We start from the raw sequence: 24,390 nt of genomic DNA on the forward strand, positions 1-24,390 counted from the left end.
TAAAAAAAAACCCTGAAACTCATAGAATTCCCTATGGCCATTTTAGGAGATTTAGTCCAAAAAAGTTAAGTTTCCAAGATCTGGATCAAAGAAATGACATTGTTTTAGATTTGGGTGTTTTGCATTTCCACCCTCTAATCCAGATGCATATCTCTTCTCTGTAGCTAAAGGTGAGCGGAAGTAAATTCTCTGGGTGCTGAAGCCTGACTGTGCTGCAACCTTGCCCTGCACCTCCAGTGGTTTAATGTGTCTTTTAGCCTGGCACTATGCCCACGAGGAACTGCTGTGGGAAACTTCAAATCTCCATGGCAGGTAGCGCTGGCTTGCCTGAAAAACCTGTTTGCCTGCTGATCTTAAAAATCATTCTTTCTCTCTCTCCCTCCTAGACATGCAGCTAGCTGCTCATAACAACATTCATCATTGTTGTTCTGCGGGATCAGGTAAGACCAAACAGGATTTCTGCTTTTGCTTTCAACTTTTCCTTCAAATGTGTTGGCATGAAGGAAAGAAAGGCTGTTATTCAGTACTACAGTTGATGTATTTCTGAGCCTTACAATATTTCTAGTATGCCTTGGGCAAAGGAAGTGAAGGGAAAATGAGTTGTTCAGTATCTTGAAGCAATCCGTCTGGTCTTCGAGCACAGAGTCCATGGCAAATTGGCAGAAAAGACCCAGAGATTAAATAAAGAGTGAGAATCATGTGAGTTTACAGATATTAGTCTGCAGTTCTCAGGATTTTTCACCATTGGCTATTTTGGGTAGGGATACTGGGATTTCGGAGATCATTGTTGTGAGCCTTCAGATCATTTCTGATTTATGGCAACCCTAAGGCATACCAACCATGGGGTTTTCTTGGGGTTTTGCTATTCCCTTTCTCTGAAGCTAAGAGGGTGTGACTTATTCAAGGTCACCCAGTAGGCTTCCATGACTGAACAGGGATTTGAACCCAGGTCTCCCAGAATCCTAATACAAGATCCAGACCACAGTAGTTTGCTAACAACATACTGAAAAACATACAAATCATATCCTAGACTAAATGTCAGATATGACTCCTGGATTTTACCATTGCTTTTACCTGACCAATTTCCCATCTTCACTACTCACAGTAGTGAGTACAGCAGTGAAAGAGCAGGACTGTCCATGCCATTAGGCAGAGGGAGGCAACCATGTTGGGCAACAGACATGGGTTGCCATAAAAGGGAAAAGCTACAGTAGAGTCTCACTTATCCAACACTCGCTTATCCAACATTCTGGATTATCCAACGCATTTTTGTAGTCAATGTTTTCAATACATTGTGATATTTTGGTGCTAAATTCGTAAATACAGTAATTACTACATAGCATTACTGCGCATTGAACTACTTTTTCTGTCAAATTTGTTGTATAACATGATGTTTTGGCGCTTAATTTGTAAAATCATAACCTAATTTGATGTTTAATAGGCTTTTTCTTAATGCCTCCTTATTATCCAACATATTCGCTTATCCAACGTTCTGCCGGCCCGTTTATGTTGGATAAGTGAGACTCTACTGTACTTCTGCAATTTCTGCTCTCTTGTGCTATGGCTAGAATCCCCAATTGTTATTACCTTTTTTCTTCTTTCCCCTGAACTGGAACATCCTAGTTTTAGTTCACATCTCTTTCATCACATTTAATTTGCATTTCTGTCCGGTCTTGGAAAGTGTCCAAGTGTCTTCTTATTTTCTATCACATTCCTATCTGCAGTGATTTGACAGTATATGTAACTGTGACCAGGCTACATGTTACGGAGAAACTCAACAGCCCCAATTATACATTTATTTTAGAATAAAATGAAGGCAGGCACACGTATCTGGATGTGTGAGCTTTCAAGTTGCCAATCAATTTATGGTGATCTCATGAATTTCATAGGGTTTTCGTTGGCAAGGAAGACTCATAAGTGCTTTGCCATTTCCTTACGCTAAATTGCAGTTAGTTCTCTATAGCCATGGATTCAGTATCCACAGATCCAACCACCCACAGCTTGAAGATATATATTTTTTAAATCCAAAAGGCGAATCTAGATTTTGACATTTCATATACAGGACACCATATTACTACATTGTACATAATGGCACTTGAGTATCTGCCACTTTTGGTATCCATAGAGGGCTTTGGAACCAAATCTCCAGGAATACCAGATGTGTGTTTGAACGTATTCCCCTATTGTCCTGCACAATCGCCCTTTAGGACACTGAGGTCATCTGTCAGACACTTATTCCAACCAGCCGGAACCTGACTGGTTACTGTCACCCAGAGGACCCTTTTTATTGGCCACTGCATGACAGTGGAATGGCCTGCTAGAAGAGATCCGACAGCTAAAAGAGATGTCAGAATGTAAAATGCAATTGAAGACTCATCTCTTCCTGGAGGCCTACCCAGTCACCTTTCATTCATGAGTTTTGATTTGCATTCTATTACCACTATATGTCAATTCTGTATCTGTGTTTAATATAAGCTTGCATATGTGTGTGTGTGTGTTTACCTATGTAATTTATTGTATTTTTATGTTCATTTGTTTTTGAATTTGTTGTACTCTACCTCGAGTCATCAGGAGAAACGAGTAATACATAAAATGTATTCTTCTTCTTCCTCTTCTTCTGAATTTTATGTACCTGCCTGCCTCTGTGCTCTATCAATTAACCTCTTAGGGCAATGGACATAGCTCAGTGGAGGCGCACAGTTTTGCATGAAGAAGATCACATATTTAGTTCTTGCTTTTTCTTTTTTTGGATATGTGTGTATCTACCTACCTACCTACCTATCTATCATCTATCTCTACCTAATTACTAAATGAACCATTAATACAACGGGAGGTTTACTCTCCTGTGCAAAAGTATTGGCATCATTTATTGCTATTTGCAAAGTGCTAATAGAATAGATTTAATTTGATTTGATTCAACTTAAAATGTGGTAGATTTTGTCTGTGTCCAGGCACCCCTGAATTGTTTTTTCAGTGGAGGGGGAGGGACCTCAACATTGACAGACTAATTGTTATTGATTTTTGTGTATTTACAGATACGTTAGAGAAAATACACATTACTTTTCTCATCCATTATCACTGAAACATCCTTAGATATGAAGACTCCTAAAAGTGCAATATCTGCTTAGAGAAACCTTCCATGTGTTCAATGTAGCTTACTCCAAAAGCAGGTATACATAGAATATATTTTAGTCACTTTTTATTATTCCAGGGAATGCTTCATGATAATTGTTTCTTTAATATTTCTTAGTACCTGATCTTTTAGTACCCTTCTTAATGTCAATTCCCATGAATGGTCTATGATACAGAGGTCTTGGTGATACAGTTTTGCCAGATCATTTAATCTCAGCCTACCGGCCTAGTCGTAGGGAGATGTAAACCTCACCTGAACCCAAATTTGATGGTCCAGGACCTCAGATTCTTCTCAACCTTTCTCCCTCAAAATTATAATTTTCCCAGGTTGGATAAACATTTCTTGGTATACAATATAAACTTATTTTATTTATTTATTTACTTCATTTTTACCCTGCCTTTCTCAACTCCGGAGGGAACTCAAGGAGGCTGACATAAAGTTGACATGATTCTTCACCCAGTTGTACTTTACTGTGAACTCCTTAAATTTTTGCAAATACTGTAGTTACAATATTGTTCTCTTCCACTCCTGCGTCCTTGGACTATGAAGGTAGAAGAAAGTCCTTGATTTTTTTTATAGTAGGAGAATATTTTGTCTTTATCTCTTCCATGGGGATTCCTTGTTTTCCTCCTTCAATGCCTTGACATATGAGGTATGCTTAGCATCGCACTGTGGCCCATAAAAGGACCACACTGTTTTGTTGCTTGTGGTGCAGGCAGGCCTGCAATTTCTGATTTACAGTGACACTTGTGGCATTTTCTTGGCAAGATTTATTCAGAAGACAGTTGTCATTGTCCTCTTCTGAGGCTGAGAGAGTGTGATTTGCTCATGATCACCTAGTGAGTTTCCATGGTTGAGTTGGATTCAAACCCTGATATCATAGTTCAACACTAAAACAATTACATTTTATTCATTTGTTTTGTTTTATTTTTAAAATTATCAACTGCCCTTTGGACACAAATAATCTCCAGCTGGTTTATAACACATTTCAAAGGAATAGGTAAATATAAAAATCAGACAATTAAAAATTAAGAGGCATGTTAAATTTCAACCAGCAAGCTTATGAAAAAAACCCACCATTACATTTTGTAAAAATTGAAAATTTAAATTTAAAATGTAGAAATTTGAAATGTCCATCCAAAAAAGGAACTTATATATGATCAAAAATGAAAGCAAGGTGAGTGCTGATGTCCCTCTTTGTGGGAGTTTCTAGATTTTGGACCTGAAAGAACTTTCCTTTATGAATTCATATTGGGTTTTTCCAATGACAGTTATAGATTTGAAGAATGGCCTCCTTTCAAAATCTTAATCTGGGTGGAAATTTTGTAGAATGATATTTGCTATTGACCTACAACTCCAAGTGTTTCTAACCAGCATGGGATATCCCTCACCCTTTGACAGATGAAAACAGAGTCACTTGTAGTCAAGCAACAAGATGGCAAAAGTTATTAGACAGAAAGGACATGCTATGAGAGGCTGTGTCTATTTTGCCTGAGCTTTCTTGGAAGGACCAGGTTCCACCACTTCTCTCCCCCGCTTCTCTGATGAGCTAACCTGAATGCAAACTACTTTTGAAATTTGAACTGGACTTGCAACATATGAAGAAATCTGAATACAAAAGGAGGAAGTGGGTGGAGGAGAAAAAAAACTGGGACATTTTAAAAGAAAACTGGGATGGAAAGAGGGTTGACATTATCCATGGCAAAACATAATAGTTGGAGGGTATGGTATAGACCAAGTCAGCATGGCACATTTGTTTGAGTGTTAGACTAATACATTGGGAGACCAGGTTTGAAAACAGTTCTCAGCCATAGAAATTCAAAGGGTGGGGAAGCCAAAGTCAAGCCCCTCTAGGGAGAGAACCTCTAAGAAAAGGTTAAATATATAGGCCCAAATCAAAATATTTGTCCCAGTTAGGATAGACCCATTAAATTAATGGCAGTTTGATAGGTGTAGGTTCCATTGATACAGTGAGTATACTCTGGGGGAAAGACCATTAGACCGTCCAGAACAGTGTATTCTACATATTTCTGTACTTCATGGGGAAGAACAAGACATTGCAGGGCACTAAATCGTTTTCCCATTGGAAACTTTAATTCAACTCCCAGACCTACTGGCTCCTTAATCACTTGCTCAACTGTGTCTCTTTGTAAGATATTTTTAAGATAGATTTTTAAGATATGCTTTTTAAGATAAGATTTTTATTCATCATGCATAAGAGGGATAATTTCGAAAGCCCAACAGGCATATTGACTTGTTTCAGTCTTAGGTGTGTCATAGTAATATTTTTGCTATAGGTAATGCATGTGCATTTGCTTTTCTTTATATTTATTCTATCAGTTCTCTCCACAGATTTCTCTGCATTGTCAAAGGGTGAATACAATATCTGCTCCTAGTGATCTAAGGTACCTGTATTCGTTTTCTATGTTCGATTGCTGCCTGGTTTTTCTGTCAGGGCCAGCTCCCACAGTATTTCCTTACATTTTTTCCAGTGGAAATTTCTGTGATTATAACTGCAATCTCATCATTCTATAATACCCCAACTGTCTGAATATTTTGTTCGTTACTCTACAGACCTATATTATGACCTTTAAAAATCTATAAGAAGACTTTGAAATCATTTCAGCTTTTTAAAAAATCTTGCTTACAGTCTTTGTATAATCTTTCAGACCCATTTATTTATGGAAAAAGAGCATCACTCACTTTTCAGATTCTCTAGTATTATTTTAAAAAGAAAGAAAAAGAGCAATTACTCGAGTGCTGTATTCTGTATGCATTATCAGACTTTGAGGGTTTGCTGTGATTATGTAGAATAGCAAACTGGACACAACTCTGAATACACACAGTGGTTTTGGGCTAATTTGTAGCAACAGGAATCAATGGAATTTTGTATTAGATTGTAGAGGATTGTCACTTAATAATTCCAAAAATCATTTTTTCTGTGCAATGCTGGAATCTGCCTATGTGTCAGTTTGAAACAAAAACTGTAGTTAATGAAATGCTATACACAAGAGGAGCTAATCTTAACTTGTTGTGTGCCTTCAAGTTGTTTCTGACTTATGGCAAAATTATCAGGGTATTTTCTACGGCTGAGAGTGTATGACTTACTCAAGGTCACCCAGTGGGTTTCCACAGCTGAAAGGAGATTTAACCCTTTCCACAGTCATAATACAACACTCAAACCACTGATTCAAGTCCCTAGCCTGGTGCTCTCCGTTTTGTCCTACATCTTCCTTCTTTTCATGTCGTTGGCTGGACGAAGGCAGCTTTCTAGTCTGGGAGAAAGGTGGAATATAAATCCAATAAATAAAATTAGCTGGACTGGCTGGAATTTGTAAACCAAAACTCTTGGACACAGTTAGTGCAGGAAAAGTTGCCTTAGAACACTTTTGATTTCCGTCCTTCCAAAAAGTACAAATGTTTCTTGTCCTTTCAGGTTCCCACGATGGCAGAGGCAGGAGCAGACCAAGAGCTGGTAGACCAAGAGCTACGTGACATGGATGAGGAGCGTCTGTGGGAGATGGTGGACAGCCATCGCTACAGAATTGTGCGCATTGTGTCCCCAAGCCGGCTTACCCCATACTTGCGCCAAGCCAAGGTTTTTGGCCAACTGGATGAGGAGGAGGTGCTCCACAACCCTCAGTTCACAAACAGTGCCATGAGAGTGGGTGAGCAACCTGGATGTGGCAAACTATCCACTTCTGGGATAAATAAGTATTTCCTCATTGCTCTTCTTTTTTAGGATTAATTGGGAAGGGAAAGTCCCATAAACCCATTTGTGTCATTAAGTTCACAGAGATCCTCAATCATAGGCAGATAGTACAGCATACTAACTTTCTACTGGGGTCAGTTGAACTTTCAGTCACAGGATGGGCTCTGCTAGTAACAAAGGAGTAACGTGGGAAAGGAAAGCTAGCCACTGACTGAGACATTTAAATTTGCATTGTTTCCCTTGTAAGAAATATAAAGTATGCTTCTCTCTGAGAAGAATTAACCTTCTCTAATGTGGGGCTCCTTAGTCCTCTTAAATTATTTTTTTACTCTGATCCTTTCCAGGTCACATGCTGGATCTCTTGAAATCCCGTGGAAAAAATGGAGCCCTTGCTTTCCTGGAAAGCCTGAAACTCCACAACCCTGATATTTTTGTCCTCATCACTGGCTTGGAGCCTTCCATTGATCACAACCATTTCAGTGGTGAGCATTTCCACCCCCTGGACTGAACCCATCCCTATTTAATGCTTCCTTCTGGATAGAATTGGCTAGTGCATAGAACATCTTCCACCCCAAAGTTGTAAGTTTTTTCTGTACATTGGCAAGTTCCTAACTACCTCCCCCCAAATACCTTTCTGACTGCAAATACAGTAGAGTCTCACTTATCCAAGCCTCGCTTATCCAAACTTCTGGATAATCCAAGCCATTTTTGTAGTCGATGTTTTCAATATATCATGATATTTTGGTGCTAAATTCGTAAATACAGTAATTACAACATAACATTACTGCGTATTGAACTACTTTTTCTGTCAAATGTGTTGTATAACATGATGTTTAGGTGCTTAATTTGTAAAATCATAACCTAATTTGATGTTTAATAGGCTTTTCCTTAATCGCTCCCTATTATCCAAGATAGTCGCTTATCCAAGCTTCTGCCGGCCTGTTTAGCTTGGATAAGTGAGACTCTACTGTAATAATAAATAACTGTCCATTTGTTACCTTTTAGTGTTGCTAGAATTCTTCTAGCTGAGATAGAGGAGTTAGGTTCTGGAGATGGACAAAGGTCTAAATGTTGTTCCCCTTTTTCCAGACCTGATAGAGAGCTCCCAGCTAACAGAATGCTTGGCCAAAGCAGTGAGCAGCCTCCAGGAGGAGCTGAGCCAGGAGAAGCGGCAGAAAGTGTCCTTGCTCCACCATTGTCGCAAACTGAAGGAGAGCACCTCTCAGCTGGAAGCCCGAGCAGAGAGCCTGCAGGGCATTGAGGCTGAGTGTAACCGCATGAAGAGGGAGCTCAGTGCACACTTCCATGAGGCCCTCAAGCTGAAGGATGAACTTTATGGCCTCTCTTTACGCTATAGCAGTGCCCTGCAAGAGAAGGACCTGGCCATCACTCGATGCCAAAGCCTGCAGGAAGAGGTATGATAGGTGAATGAAGATAAACTAGTCTTGTGGTGGCAGTTACCATCTGCCATCAGCACTGATATTTTTTGTTGAAATTCCATAGTTACTCTTAGTAACTTTACATGCCCGAAGTTTGAGTGGGCCTGGAAAATAGTCCATTTTCTTCTCTTTCTTCCTGTGCTGTTGTTGGCTTTGTCACTACTGTTGCAGAATTATTATTATTATCATAATTGTTATTGTTATTAATATTACCATCATCATCATCCCACTCGATGAAAACACAGCAAATGTTTTTCTTCAGAGGAGGCTTAAAGCGGCTAACAGTAAAAAAATCGGACAATGTGCAGAATAAAAACAAAAGCATATAAACACTAAAATAGAAGACTATTGGAACCAACAACACTCCCTGGCTTGGTCTTAAAAACATTCAATGATTTGAAATATAGATAATTCACAGTTAGTGCTTACATGTTGATTTATAGTGAAATGTTAGAGTGCATCCTCATATCTTAGCAGGAGAGCTCCTGTTCATAGTTCTGTTAGTCAGCTATGATCTCCTCCAGGATTTGTAAATGGTCAAGGAAAGCATACCCCCTGCCTATACACACAACTTTCACACTTTTCCCTTTATATTTTTCAGCTGACTATATGCAACATTCCATGACTATTAAGTTGTTTAGTCTTCTTTATTTGCTTCTGTATGTCTCAGTGCTTTCCTGAATATACCAATGCCACTGTCTTGTTTCTGGCTGTTTTGGCTCAGCTTCTGTTTCAGTCAGAACCTAAAAAGGAGTTTAATAATGTTTGATAATATCTCTGAATTTATAAGTCTTTGACACTGGCTATGTTGGCCAGGTGAGATGTAGGGAACATAGTGGTATATTCTGAAGGTGGACAGTTGCCCACTCTGATTGAGAAAGTTCCCAGTGCCATAGTGAGTGTGACAAACTGTTTTTCCAATGTTCTGCAGTGTCGCTAATCTCTACCGCTAATTCATTTCCCCTTTACCTGCTTCTGTGAATTTCAGCTTTACCTAATGAAGCAGGAACTGCAGCGAGCCCAGGTGTCATCCTACTCTGAAAGGGAGAGACCCCCAAAGACTGCCTTAGAAGATGAGCTTCTGATGCTGAAAGAAGAAAATTCCCATCTCAAGTCTCTTGTGGAGCTGGAGACCTTCAGTGTGGTAAAAAAAATATTCCAAACTTAAGTCTAAGCACAGAGTCTTTCTGCAATTCAAAATTGATTTCATATTTATGGAAGTGCTTCAGGTAATTATAAGAACTATAGTTCATGAAAGGGGATTATGGATCTTTAACTGATATTTCTTACCAACCTCACATGTGATGGCATGCTCGAGCCTTTGGGAGAACTATGGTGTCTGGCTTTACTCGGAGGCTATCTTTATACTTTTTGTTAAGATCAAGACCCTTAATATACAGAGGTAGTTTAGGCAAGGTGAAAGTTAACCAAAACGTGTTTACTGAAAACAGGAAGAACAAAGGGCTAACTCCACTCGGGACTATGATAACTTAAAACAATACATTACAAATGAAGATTTTGCTGAATGCAGTCTTCTCTCTGGAATCCTGGAAAGTCTTTTGCCTCTGATGCAATGTGATGAACTTGGTTTTTTACTTGGTGAAACTTGGGCTGACCACAAGCTTTTTACTAGGATTAATGGTATATGAAGAGTTTATAGTGCTAAGGACACCTGTTTGGATTGCTAGGGCCTAGGATTTCCAGACAACAGCCAGGCCTCTAAACTCTGTAGCTCTGTTGCAGAAAGAAGAGAGGACCTAGCTGACTTCTAGATATGATTTTTTTAAAATAAAGAATTTAAAAGGAGGGGTGGGATTGTGGCTTTCTATAGACCCCTACACCTGCTGCAGTTGCCTATTTCTGCAATATAGATCTGAGGTAGAAATAGATCCTAGATTTGCTCATATAGGGATAGCTTTTTGCAAACGTAAACCAGAGGCATTCTCATAATTTACTATTGTGAAAGATGATTGTGGCCCATTTCAGCAAAATTAAAGGTAGATTTGCATTATACAATTCCATCAACTTTTTAATGTTTGTAGCTAATGGAGGAGGCTGATCTTCATTCGTCTGGCATATCTACATCTTCCATAACTGCCCATTCCTTCCTAGACAGGAATGATGTGTTTGGGATAGAAAGCAGCTTGTCAAATCAGCATGTCTCCTTTGTTTAGGTGCAGAAAGACATTTTAGAGCAGAACCTGGATGATGCTCTAGAAGGCAAACAAGAACTACTGAACCGTATCCATTCTCTAAGGGAGCAGGCAGCCCTGGCTGAGAATCAGCGCAAGAAGGTGAGAGTGTCATGCTAGACCAAATCATGGTTGTCTTTGCTCAAGATGTAAGGGAGAAGGCCTCTTTTCCAGTATTTAGGTTGCAGATGGGGCAACTGCAGCCCTCCAGATATTTTAGACTTTAGCTCTCACAATACTGATCTTTAGCTATGTTGGTGATGTGAATTTCAGTGCACCCAAATAGAAGATGCTTAGTAGGTTAAGTTAATGCACTAACAAAATGTCCTTTTCTTCCTACTGAATTTAGTCAGGAATTTACTCACACAGTTGCAGACCAAGAGACAGCTTCAAATTGTCTAGTCTTCTAGCAGTCACATCCCAACAGAAGACAATGTTTTTGCCACTCTGATTTCAGCAAATTCTTTTGCAATCAGAAAAAAATAATGAAGACCAATGCCTCAGTGCCTTCAGAGCAGTGGGATGGCGGGGGGCGGGCGGGCGGGGGGCAGGTAGCTACTCCAGCATATTTGACACACCTAATGCAAGATTGATGTTCCATAGTTCTTGGCTCTTAGTTCTTGCATGCAGCACACCAGTTGAGGGCCTGAGATATACATCAGAATACTGCAAAGCTAATATCAACAATTAACTTATTGAGTGAGTTTGTCAAAATGACACATTAGTTTTTTCTGTGAAATCAATCTGGAATACAACACGAGCCCTACTATTAGATAAAGTGAAGCTGTTAACTTAGGTATCTTCATACCCTGAAAGGTTGCTGTGTCTTCCAAGATAAGATTGACTGCTATGTTCAGAAAAACAGAGGTATTTGTCCCATCACCCGTGCTAATGTACGATTCAAGTGTCTGGCAAGGCAGAATGGCCCAGAGAGTGTCATCTTGCTCCAGCAGTGAAATATCCTTGGCTGGCCCTACTGTCACATGTACCTAAAATCCCATTTTATACTACTACTATCTGTGCCCGGCCACGCATTGCTGTGGCTTACGGGAATGCTTTGTTGGCCAGGTGGAATAGCAGTGAATAGCCTTGCAGCCTCAAAGCTTGCCTGTTTCCTTCTTATGGGAATCTTTGTTTCGTGAGTTGGAATACAAAGGAATAGGCTTGCTGCTTGGAAGGCATTCAAGGGTACATGCATTCAAGGGAAGTGGTTTTTGGGCATTCAAGGGTACATGCATTCAAGGGAAGTAGTTCTTTGGGCTGCTAGAATTGCAATGAATAGCCTCACTACTTCAAAGCCTGTCTGCTTGCTAGCTAGGGGAATCTTTGGTTGGTCAGCTACAATAGTACAGAGTAGTATCACTGCTTCAAAGCCTGGCCATCTTCTACCAAGGTTAATCCTTTGTTGGTCTGGTTGAATTGCACTGAATAGCCTTGCAACTTCAATGCCTGGCTGTGTTATACTTAGGGGAATCCTTGTTTGGCGAGCTAGAGTACCATAGCACCTTCAATCAAAGAGCTGATTTGAAGCCTGACTACTTCCTTTGTAGGGGAATCCTTCTTTGGCCAGCTTGAATTGCACTGAATAGTCTTGCAGCTTAAAAGCCTGGCCACTTTCTACATAGGGCATCCTTGCCAGGCCAGGTTTAATGGGATGGAGTAGCCTCGTGGCTTCAAAGCCTGGGGGTTTTCTACCTAGGGGGAATCTTGGTTGGCCAAGTTGAATAGCACTGAATAGCCTTGCTGCTTGCAAGCCTGGCCGCTTCCTACCTTGTGGAATCCATGTTTGGCCAGGTTGAATAGCAATGAATAGTCTCTGTGCAGCAACTATGAATGCTGCAATTAGTCACCTTGATTAGCATTTAATGGCCTTGCAGCTTCAAAGCCTGGCTGCTTCCTCCCTGGGAGAATCTTTTTTTGGGGGGAAGTGTTAGCTGGCCCCGATTGTTTCCTTTCTGGAATTTCCAATTTCTCTCTTTTCAGAGTGTTGCTCTTTATTTACTATCCTGATTTTAGAGATTATATTGTTCTGTATTATTATACCACAGTAATTATTATATATTATATTTATAATATTATGTTATCTGCCTAGAATCCACACTGAACTAGATTATATGGCAATGTGGACTCAAGATAATCCAGTTCAAAGCAGATACTGTGGATTATGTGCCGTGGCATTCTGGGTTATATAGCTGTGTGGAAGGGCCTTGAATCTACACTGCCATATAATCCAGTTCAAATAAGATAATCTGTATTTTATAGGCAGTGTGGATGAGACCTGAGTGAACTCTGCCTGTCCCCTGGGCACCATTTTGGCTGAGGGGGTTGCTAGGATACAAAGGGAGCAGGCCCTAAAGGCAGCCGGGTCTACCTTTCTGACTGGCAGCCGGGGGAGAACGGCTCTTCCTCATCCTCTGTAATTTGGACTTTATTTTTCTAGGTTTTTTTATTGAAAGACATAGATTGGATGACTATGTCTTTTGTGGCCAAATTTGGTGTGATTTGGTTCAGTGGTTTTTTCCATGGGAAAAACGCACATTACGTTACATTACATATAGAGATTGTGAAGATTGCTAACCTAATGTATCTGATATAAGCTTTCAACATTAAGGATAAATATGTGATTAAATATTAGAGGAAATCATCTTGCTGTTTATGCATCTCTAAACAGTGCTGGGAAGAAAAAGAACACACTTTGATAGAATGCCAGAGGATGAAGGTGGACTGTGAGATCTACAAGGAGAAAATCAGTGCCCTCCAGGCACAAGTGGCTGACCTGCAGAAAGAGAGAGATCAGGTATCTCTGGGCGGGATCTCTGACCAACAAGGAGAGGAAGCTGATTAGTCTGGGGACAGGAAGGCTGTCAAAATAAGGAAGAAGATGGCTCTAAAACTTCAGAGCATTGCAGTAGTTTCAGAAATCCCATGGCAATCCCTGATTATCACATAATATTAAATAGTAGGAATCAGCACTTGTTTATTGTAAATTCAGGACACCTAGGATCTTGAGATTTAAAATGTAACCAGCAGTTGCGACAAGATTTCCAATCCGATCGGCTACCGTATTTATTTTGATAGCTGAAATTATCAGTACTATTCAAAGGCAATTAGCAGAAGTTAACCCAACTGGTTTTTTAAATTTAGTTTTATACTTTGTTGGGCAGGTGTCAAGACAGCTCCCTCAAGCCTTTCTGCAGGATTGTGGTGGCTGCAATATTTTCTGCTGAACATTCCTCTACTTTGCAATAATGCTCTGGACTTTGTGGGAAATTACTCTCTAGAGCCTTTCAATTGCTGTGAAATATTAGATCTCTCTGTCCTTTTAGTACTGGTCCTTGAAGCGTTGTTGCTGCAGAATAGTTTCTATTGGTTTATTTTCATTTTAAAGCCCATGTTTCTGATAGCATATCTCTGTCCTTTTGCCCTAGGCTTACAGTGCCCGGGACACAGCTCAGATGGAAATTTCCCAAAGCCTCCTAGAGAAAGATTCACTCCGCCGCAGAGTGTTTGAGCTCACCGATGAGATCTGTGAGCTCCGGAAGCAGGTGGGCCCAAGTGGCTCAGCACTGATGGTGAGATTTAGTTGAGATCAAGTCTCTATGGATGAACACTACTGAATCTCCAGATCCTTATTCTATTCTGCAAAAAGCCCAATGTGTTTTTGGCCTGTACATTGAACTGAATGATGGGCTTAAAAAAAGAATAGAATACTCATTAAGACTTTTAATAGCATAAAATATAGACCATCAACAAGTATTTGGAAAGCCATCACTTCCCGCTGTTATCCTGTTGTAATTATGATTTGCCTGCCTCGTGTGATAAGCTCCATAGAGTTGTTTCCCATTATACTTTTTTGCAAGCATCCACTGTCCTACCGCTCTCCTCCAGCTTCTCTCTCTGGATCAGCAGGTTCAGTGGAATGGACCCTCCAGCTCTGAGACCAGGATGCCTTGTTCGAAGATAAAACAGCGTTTGGTACGCATGCATGCCATTTTTCCTCAGGAGGAAGACAAGCAGGATGGGCTATCAAGCATGTCTGAGGTATATGGATCAGAGCCCTCTCTACAACCCTTAATATTTTCTACAGCTGAAAAATGAGCTGAGTGACACTGCAGAGAAGTTCATCTCACTTGTCCCTTCCACTTCCTGTGAGAGCTTAGAGGCCTGTCTTCTTCCTAGGTCCTCCTTTTGGAGCAAGGGAAACCAGGGAACAAGTACCTTGTTTATAACTCTAAACTGTGATATTTGTCTTCACCATGTTGGAGTATCCTTCTGATTAAACAGACTTCTCTTGTTTCTCAGTCTTGGTCCAATTTAAGCCATATCTCCAGCCAAGAGCAAGTTGAGAGCTTTCGGTCATGCAGCCCAGTCCCACCTTGCAAATATTCCCTCCAAAGGAGAACCTTGGAAGATGACTCTTTTTCCATAAGGTGGGTAGAATATATCAGGGATTTAGGGTTTACGAAAACCTTTGTAAGGTAACGGTAAATATTTTCCCCTGATATTAAGTCCAGTTGTGTCCGAGTCTGGGGGTTGGTGCTCCAGGGTTCTTCTCATTTTGCATTCTTGCATGCTCGGTAAGGGACTCTTTGGGGAACTGCTGTTTACCTTGTGTATTGTAGGCAGGCACACCCAACTACAGGAAGATTGGCTTGAATAAAACCCTGCCTTTTCACACCTTGAGCTTCATTGCATTGTTTACAGAAGACATGTTGCTACACCAGACTCAGAAAATCTCTGCTTCTCCAGCCCTTCTTCACCATCCTCTGTATGCTGATAATGCTAAAATTGTCCAGTTAGGCAACAGATGATGAAAAAGGAAGAGGCTGGGCAAGCATCAACTGAGTGTAAAAAGAGGCTTCTTTATTGGAGGTTTTGTTAACCGAGGCGTGCCATTTTAATGCTGCTCCCTGGCACACTGGGAAAAAGTACATCACACCAGATAACATAAAAGGCGCTGCTCCAAACCAGACTTCACTTGTAAAAAATAACACATATTTATGTGTCTTAAATATATGTTAATACTGGAGGCATTAACAAGAATCTCCTGACTGAAGAAATCTCCTGATTGAAGAAATTTCTTTAATTTGACACCCTGCAGGGATTTAACTTAGCTGTTTGTCTTCCATTGTTCTCACCTCCTCTGTCTTCCTGTCCAGCAGTTCTCAGGAGTATCTGGAGGAGGATTTTTCTCTTGCCTCTGGGAAGAAAGTGGAGGATTCCTCTATTGAGTTTGAGATGCTGGGAAAAGAAGGTAAGATTTCCCAAGAAAACCCGCAACTTCTACTATGTTTTGTGCCTCATGGGTAAGGGAAGAACATATCTGTTCAACAGGAAAGTTGGATCATTCTGAAGAACTATACTGAAAAATAAACACTGGATACTATTTAGAGATTGGAAGTGGAGGAAGATACCTGCAAGTCCTCTTTCTTTCCATTAACTGAAGTCTGAGATGGGAAACCTGTTTCCATTCCTCCAGTTTTGCTTCTGAAATAGAAATTCCTTTCTTCAGCAGCTTTTCCTATGTAAAGTGGAAAAAGATATTTGGTGGCTGTATCCAACAAGGCAAGGAGGCAGAATGAGAAAACTTTGCAAACATCTGTGTAGCAATCTAAACATTGCTGCAAAACTTCAGTCCCTTTTTAATTGATGAATGTGTGATTCTGTTTGGATTAAGACCAAAAAGTGATCACTTTGTTTCCACTTATTCAAAGATTTTTTTCATTACAGACGGCACCTCTCTGTGGTTCCAGATGAACCCTTGCATCTCAGAAAGGTAACTAATGTGTGCCAGGCCACTAGTACTTTGGGTCATAGATTCCCACAGGCCCAGGGCTCAAATCAGTGGCAGGGGAGCTACATCCTGCTTGACACATTCAGAAAATATGCCCTCCAACTATCCCAGTTTAGCAGGGGCAGTGCTGATTAATCCTCTGCTGTCGTACTTTTTCAGCTCTTTTTAAAATGCCCCAGTTTTTTTTAATTTTCCCACTTTCCTGCTTCATCCTCAGCTTACTTCAGTTGCTGTGAACTGAGTTGAATGTGAAACTCAAAGAGATAAAGTAGTTTCCATTAACTCTGCAGAGTAAAAGGGGTATATGAAGGGACAGTGTTGCTTTCCTGAACGCTCATTTGCAATTTGTGATTTTTCATGCTTTCCTAAACTCTGTACATAAATTCTAGTGTTTCTCTGATTAAAGTAATAACTTTGTGTATTCTTTCTCATTAATAATTTGATTTCGTTGCCTGGCCACCCTCTTTTGATCATATCGCCACGTTGCTCAGCCACATGCATTATAGTTTCCATCTATGAAATGGTGGAGAATATGGTCAGCTCTGGCAAGTATTGATCAAAGGCAAGGGAAGTAATGAACTGGATCCCATCTACAAAAGAAGATTCAGATAGCATACTGAGAGAAATGAGATTGTTAAATCAATTAATTAATTGAAATGCAAAGGTGTATAGGCAATAGGATGCAGGCAAAAATGGAGAAAAGGCATAAGTGGGAAGGTAACACTTAAACAAAAGGTCAATAATCTGTTGTTCAAGCAAAGGATTATCAGATTTCTTGGAAGCAATTATACTTGTTGGTGTAATTAGGAACCAGTTGCCTGCAATTCAGTAATTTAAAGGACACACCTGAGTTCATGGATTCTGCTTCCATTTCTTCTTTTTTTCCAAATGAATAAGAAAACCCACATGGTATAGTGGTTTGAATGTTGGACTAAAACTCAGGGTTCAAGTCCCCACTCAGCCTTGGAAATCCACTGGATGACTCTGGACAGGTAACACTATCTCAGAAGGAGGAAATTGCAACCTTCCTCAGAATAAATATTAGCAATAAAACTGTATTTATGGGTCACCATGAATTGAGTTCAACTTTAAGACACACAATGCCAGCAATGACTGCAAACTGTTGCACTGTTCATTGAACTTTAAAATATAGATATATCTGTGAGAATCTATAGTGTATTGTCTGCATCATGTACGATACTGGTGACTGAAATTTACATAATAATTACAAGTGGCACTAGCTGTCACATTGAATAGCTCTGAATAAATAATTGTAGCTTAGTTGAAGCTAAGTTTCAAAAGTTATACTACTGTGGGCAAAACAAATGAAATGATGTATATTGTGAGATGAGCCCAGAGACTTCAATGCCCAACCTATCTGCATTGCTTTTTCTCCTCTCCACAGTGTGCCCATGCGTCGTCGACCTGGGAAGCGCTTTTCAAGTCGCATCACCACCATTGCATTTCAAGCCGATGCTTTGCTAGAACAAATCAGCATTATTGGTGGCAACCAAAGTGGCATCTTCATTCATCATGTCACACCAGGCTCTCCTGCTGATGAGATGTCTTTGTCACCAGGGCAACAGATTGTAATGGTGAGATCTTAATGGTAAGCCTATACACAAATTAGAACATATTCACATGCCAAAGTCTTGTACTTCTCAGAATGTTGCTATATGGCAAGATCTTCAAGGGCTATATAGTGAAAGGGCCTATATTCCTTTTTCTTGTGGAGATGGCACATGAGATCAATAGGATGTAATTTAGTATAGGAATGGGTGAATCCAACAGTTTCCTCATTTCTTATTTTTCTGGTCATAAGGTATTTTTGCACCAAGATTTCATAAATTCATCAAGAGTTTGACATTTTTATTCATTGTTATTTATATCCCTTCAATATGTGTATTTGTACATATTTTCTCACTTGCACACCTCTTGCAAATGATTTTCACAATGTCGTTGTGTGTGTGTATGTGTGCTTCCTTACTAATCAGATCAAACTTTTTAATTCTGAACTACCAGTATATAGGAATGTTCTGAGAAGACTTTGGCATGTGAATATGTTCTAATTTGTGTATAGGCTCAAATTTGTAAACCAGATAGGTTTGCATCAGAATTTGGATTGGATGATTTTTTCCACCATCCTCTGTCATGGCTAAGCTAAGTCCGTTGATTTCAACTGGTCTGCTTTATGCCTGGACCAAACATTCAGACTGACCATCTGACAAACATTCAGGGTTTGAGGAAGAAAACAACAAGCAAAAAACAAACAGCATTCCATAATGGTGATATTATGACAGTATAGGCCCAATGCTTCTTGCAGATTGTTTAGAGCATTTGCACACATAATAATGGTGGGTAAAGTTATCTTCCCTGTAGCAAACATCTCCTGTCACTTTTTCAACCCATCATCATCCTTAATGCAATGCGTTCCTGATTAGATCTGGACATACATTACTCTGAAGATAACTCAGTAGGTTACATCTGGATATGTCCCACCTTGGGTAGCTCATGATCTTTCTTCCTATTGACTTGTTACCCTGCATAACTTACGTTTAGGCCTTGATCCAAGCTATCCAAGGGACACTGGAGTTACAATCCAAAAAACAAAAAACAAAACCTGATGAATAAAAGTTGTGGCAATAAGATTTGGCTCCTAGACCAGTGGTTCTCAACCTGCGGATCCCCAGGTGTTTTGGCCTACAACTCCCAGAAATCCCAGTCAGTTAACTAGCTGTTAGGATTTCTGGGAGTTGAAGGCCAAAACATCTGGGGATCCACAGGTTGAGAACCACTGTCCTAGACCCTCTGTGGATACAAAAATTCATGAATGTTCAAATCACATTATATGCAGTGGCATAGTAAAATTGTGTTCCTATAAAATTGCAAAATCAAGCTTTTACTTTTTGGCATTATTGTTTTGAAAAAATATTTTCACGCTGCAGCTGGTTGAATCTATGGAGGCAGAATCTGTGGATACAGATGGAAAAGACTGTGTTGTACTCTGTCCCAACTTGGTGAGGTTACAGAACAGATGCTCCCATCTGTTCTAAGGTTGTCTTTTGGAGTCCCTTCCATAACTTGCTTTGGTTCACAAACAAACATTTCTTTTAAAGTTAGAACTATTTCTCTTAAAATGTTTAGGTGGATTATGGAGTCATAGAACCAGGCTTCAAAGCTCTCTTGGAGGAGGCAACACTGGAGGAGGCTCTGTGTGTTCTGGAGAGAGTAAATGGCTTCTGTTGTCTGTCTGTGAGGCGCAACATGGAGGGTAAGACTATTTTCCTATCGGTCACCGTAGTTTATTCTCAAATTGTGCTGGGGATCAGTGATGTGATTTCTCCCAATGTAGCCTGGCCATGAAATAAAGGAATGCTATATCTGGAGGACCTGGGAAATTGACAGACTATCACAGATGACTCACTGAAGCTAATGTTGAATTTTCAAGAGTGCTTGATCATGCAGGTGAACTGTGCTCCTTGCTAATTTGCATGAATGAGTAGATGCTTATTGAATTTTCTGTCTTGGATATCAAAATATTGTGAGCAGGACCTACGGGATGCTTACATAGGAAGCAGTTGTCATGCCTTCCTCCCACTGTTTCTACCAGCCTGCTGTGCTACTGCTACTCAGACACAGGAAAAAACAAGAGTTTCCTGTCTCATTAGGATACAAGAAGCTGTTGAGTGACCTGAACTGCAATTTGGTGACATCGGGCGACTCCTTCTATGTTCGGTCCAACCTGTGCCTTGAGAGACAGGCAACTGGGGAGCTTCCAGTTGGATGTCATGACATTCTGCATGTTACAGATACCATGTGTCGGGGCAAAGCCCAGTGGAAAGCCTGTCATGTGAACCCCTATACCATGAAGGACTTGGATGCAGGCACTATTCCCAACTACTGCCAGTGAGTATCTCCATTGATATGGGACAGGAGATAATACTTAATACACTCTTGCCTATCAGAAATGTCCATATTGTCTACCAACTCACAAGGAGGGCCCATGTCTACCACCTTCTGTCCAATACATTCCTATCTTGTTGTCTGTGTTGCAGGGCCCAGAAGCAACTTATCATTCGGATACAGGAGTTGGCCCAGAAGAGTATGATTTCCCGCAAGGTACTGTAATTAAGGGCATTCTGTGATGTAACATGGGCAAGGAATTTCTCCATCTGTCCTGCATGAGCTCAACTCAGAATAAACCACTTTGTTCAGCCAACACTTTAATTCAGTTATTTTGACTGACCTCATTGCTGCAAGCCATGCAGTCATCTTGCAACAAAATGCTCTTTAGATTCCTCTGTTTCATGGTTTGAAGTGTTGATGTATCATCAGTAAAGTTTAGAAGCATTCATTTAGACTTCATACTGCAAGGTTTGTCCACTGCTATTCTTTCTTGTAATTGCAACTGCAAAATACAGTTGGCAGACAGAAGGAATGTTTTTCTGGCTGATACTGTGTTGACAGGCATCAAAAAACCAGTAATAGTTAGGCTTATTTTTGTGATCAGCTGGGTCTGAGTGACACAGTTCATGAGATATTAAGAACTGTCCAATGTCATAGGTCTACGTGCCCCAGGATTGATTTGACCTCTTCCTTTCTGATTTGTAGAATTCTGGGGTGCAGCCCAAGATGGTCCGTATTGTGAGTACAGACAACAACAAGATTAGTCCACTCTGGTCATCCATGGATTGTGGTTTCTCAGATTCTAACAGGTCAAATTGTGAGTTTAAGTACATGCAACATTATTTGTGATTCTAAAGACAGTGTGGTCCCTTCTCTGCCTTGTCCCTATAGTTTTCACCACTCTTATTTGTACATGACACTATAGGTTATTGGCGCTGTTTCAGTTCAAATGATTATATACTAGTGGTTTTATTTTGTATTGTACTGTGTGTTTATTTTATGCATTGTTTTAGGCACCTTGTGCCATATGTAAGCCACCCCGAGTCCCTTCGGGGAAATGGAGGCTGGGTATAAAAATAAAGTTATTATTATTATACATTCTACTGAAATGCTTTGCTTCTTGCTCTGGCTACAACTGTGTCCACTATAACCCAACCACCCAAAATGGATGTGCACAGTACGATTCCTTCCAAGACTAGACAAGTACTAGTATGCTCTTTTCTCATTTATGTATCTATCAGACATGAGAGAAATGAGAAGGTCAGTTTCAGATAGATTGATGCATCCACAAATAAAATATAGGTTATTGCCTTCTTCTTCTCCCAGTTTGTTGTTGCTTTCAAGCGACAGTTGGCTTATGCATATTCTAAGCCATGTGGACAAAACAATGCCATAACATTTTTGACAATTTGCTGCAGCCTTCTGTTCAAAGCTAGAGCAGCATCTGCCCCAAGTGCTCTTCTGAGGAAAATCTGAAATAGCAGTTTTCTTTGTTTTTCCTCCTAAATCTGAGGTGACAATGAGATTTTCTGCGAGTTAGAAGTGGGAGGATGCAACTGCATCCCCAATTCTGCAACAACCCAATTCCAGGTCCATTTTTGTTTTTGTTTGTATACTTGTGTGTATTTGCTATAAACCTGGATGTTTATAGCCATGACAGTTACTGAAGACTCCTGAGGAAAATTTGTGTGGAAGATCTGAAGTGAAACTGCGGACTGAAAGGCCAAGCAGCAGCTGAGGATTCTTCAGCTTTCTTCCTGGCACCATTGACCTATTTTTGTTTTTTCTTCTGTTCAAGTGAACTCTCGAATCAGCCTCCACTCGAGGAGTTGTGTCAGTTTGATGCCGTACACTTTGGTCAAGCCATGCAGACCTGGGCGACCACGTCCAGTCTTCATGGTACCTGTGCTTTTGGGCAAGATTTTGGCTGACAAACTTTGCCTGTCCAAAAGATTTGAGAAATGCTCAGCAGGTATGTCTTGGCTAAGATTGATTCTATTGTGGGGTGAACATAATTACTAAAAAAATTCAAATAGATTGTTTATAAGCCATGGACCAAATAAGTCTTCTGGGTTTTAAGGATCTTTGGTTTGGGATTCGTGAAAGGAGGAGACAAGTTGAACATCTAGCTTAGCTGATAAATCAGACAGGTTTAATCCTCTTGAAAGCATTATGAGTTACTGGTGTAACCACTGCTTCATCTCAAACACTGTCCATTTTTTTCCTGACATTGGCAGTACATTTTCTCATTCTCTTTTCAAGTTATCCCAAGTGATATCAATGAAATCTAAAATGCCAAGCAATCATGTTGCAGATTACGCCAAAACAGTTTGGAGCTTGACCCACTTCCTTCCTACCTCTGCAGATTCCCAGAATGAAGCACAAAGCCAAGTTGCCCTCACTGAAGGAAGACAGCCAAACAACAGTTGTTGTGTTCCCTGTCAGACAATAGAGCGCCTAATGCAAAAGGTAATGGGGAGCTATTGCAGTGGGATGTAGATTCAGTGATCTCTTTTACTGGCATTTTTAGCTGCTCACACAGGACTAGAGCTACAAATATTAATCAGTGTTTGATTTGACATTCTCATCCTGATCACCTCTAGAATGTGCACGGTTGGCTGGACCTGGGTCTGGAAAAAGTGCAAGACCTTCTGGCTACGGAAATCTATCCCATCATTATCTTGCTAACCATCAATGAGAAGAACAGTAAGAAATTCCGGTGAGTGTTGCTGCTCTGGGCAAATGTCTGTGCCATAATCATGTTATTTAATTATGATATCTCCTGGTGTAGTCTCATAGCATATGGGCAAACAGGGGGCAGGGACAAACAGGGCAGGAAATGGGAAGGTGACATTAGCTGGCCATAAATACCAATGGCTTTGATGCGTGGGAAAGAGGGGACATCAAAGGTTTTGGGTGATTTGCATATGATGGGTGCGAACCCTATACATACTGTTGGCAGGGTAGGATTGATCTATTGCTCTGTTGTGTGGGAAAGGAGAGACATCCGCAAATTTCTGTGATTTACAGCATTGTAGGTTAAGCCTTATATATTTGGGCCATAGAGCATGATTCATGTATTCTGAATATTAAAGATGTTTGGTATCCTCAATTTCCAGTGCACCTTGGAGAATTCCTTTCAAGATAAGTATTATTCTATAGCCACACAGCCGATGCACAAAGGGACCTTACAGTCGGTTTTCTGTTCTGCAAAAGGCAAATGACAAGAGCGTTTTCCTCTCCCACTGGTATCATACACTTAGGAACAGTCTCCCTCTAAAACTGCAGCTGAAGGTGGCAATGGGTAAACTGGGTACATCACCTTTTGGCTGCCATCAACAACCCCTCAGCATAGTGTAAATATCAACACTTTGAAGTATACTACACAGGTACTATGTAACACACATGTTGAATAGCAACATTGTGCAACACACATCAATGACATGATGCCATACAATGCATATCTGCTGCATGCAATATACAGAGGAACATGCTGCCTGTACAAGTCTGCTTCCATTGCTACCAGAAGAATATATCCATTGAGGAATGGTGGCTTTTCAACCCCACATGTGTAATGTGATTTATGCATATGAATGTCTCTAATTTGATGCCATCCTTTATGTGTTAGGTTAGATATTCTAAGTGTACAGGATTAGATTGTCACTAGTTACATGCCTATATTCCTGAAAAAGAATTGGATGGTGGCTATGCCAGCATCAATCATTTACCTTCAAAAGAATCCAGAGCCCTAAGTTTGTGAAACCTGTTGATGACTGGTGCCTGTGGAGGCCTCTCATTGATAGGGTCACCCTAAGTCAAAGCAGACTTGATAGCAAATTACAAATAGTTACATTAATTTTCCCACTTACTTCTATCCAGGAAGATCTGTTTTTGACAACACTTTCTTTTATAGCCACCATTTAAAATCCCCATTATAGAACTAAATTGTGCAAACGTGTACCTTCTTCTGGGACCACTAGAACCTCATGGCTTTTACTGTCCTATTGAACATAAAATAAGGCGTTTTTTCCATGTCAGGAGCGACTTGCGAAACTGCAAGTCACTTCTGGTGTAAGAGAATTGGCCTTCTGAAAGGATGTTGCCCAGATGTTTTGATTTTTTTTACCATCCTTGTGGGAGGCTTCTCTCATGTCCCTGCATGGAGCTGGAGCTGATAGAGGGAGCTCATCCGTGCTCTCCCCAGGTTGGATTCG

The 24,390-nt window shown here is 40.4% G+C and overlaps 1 protein-coding gene across 7 annotated transcripts in view; it reads left to right on the forward strand.

Annotated features, from left to right (window-relative positions):
• The window catches only part of card14 (caspase recruitment domain family member 14), a 25,249-nt gene continuing 859 nt past the window's right edge, over positions 1–24,390 (forward strand). The window contains exons 1-21 of one of the 7 annotated variants that reach the window (XM_062970805.1): positions 1–440; positions 3,036–5,538; positions 6,570–6,801; positions 7,190–7,327; positions 7,935–8,260; positions 9,273–9,428; positions 10,459–10,578; positions 13,148–13,273; positions 13,905–14,048; positions 14,383–14,517; positions 14,779–14,906; positions 15,636–15,730; positions 16,207–16,252; positions 17,676–17,865; positions 19,415–19,541; positions 19,939–20,176; positions 20,326–20,389; positions 20,882–20,993; positions 21,975–22,148; positions 22,542–22,645; positions 22,780–22,895. In XM_062970805.1, coding sequence (XP_062826875.1) covers positions 6,579–6,801; positions 7,190–7,327; positions 7,935–8,260; positions 9,273–9,428; positions 10,459–10,578; positions 13,148–13,273; positions 13,905–14,048; positions 14,383–14,517; positions 14,779–14,906; positions 15,636–15,730; positions 16,207–16,252; positions 17,676–17,865; positions 19,415–19,541; positions 19,939–20,176; positions 20,326–20,389; positions 20,882–20,993; positions 21,975–22,148; positions 22,542–22,645; positions 22,780–22,895 — 2,762 coding nt within the window. In that variant the 5' untranslated portion in view covers positions 1–440; positions 3,036–5,538; positions 6,570–6,578. Of the gene's footprint in view, positions 441–1,158; positions 5,539–6,569; positions 6,802–7,189; positions 7,328–7,934; positions 8,261–9,272; positions 9,429–10,458; positions 10,579–13,147; positions 13,274–13,904; positions 14,049–14,382; positions 14,518–14,778; positions 14,907–15,635; positions 15,731–16,206; positions 16,253–17,675; positions 17,880–19,414; positions 19,542–19,938; positions 20,181–20,325; positions 20,390–20,881; positions 20,994–21,974; positions 22,149–22,541; positions 22,646–22,779; positions 22,896–24,390 lie in introns of those variants that run through there. The other 6 variants (XM_016991255.2, XM_062970804.1, XM_062970807.1 and 3 more) reach the window with 6 other exon arrangements.

This window comes from Anolis carolinensis, chromosome 2, assembly GCF_035594765.1.
Source record: "Anolis carolinensis isolate JA03-04 chromosome 2, rAnoCar3.1.pri, whole genome shotgun sequence".
Classification (NCBI taxonomy): domain Eukaryota; kingdom Metazoa; phylum Chordata; class Lepidosauria; order Squamata; family Dactyloidae; genus Anolis; species Anolis carolinensis.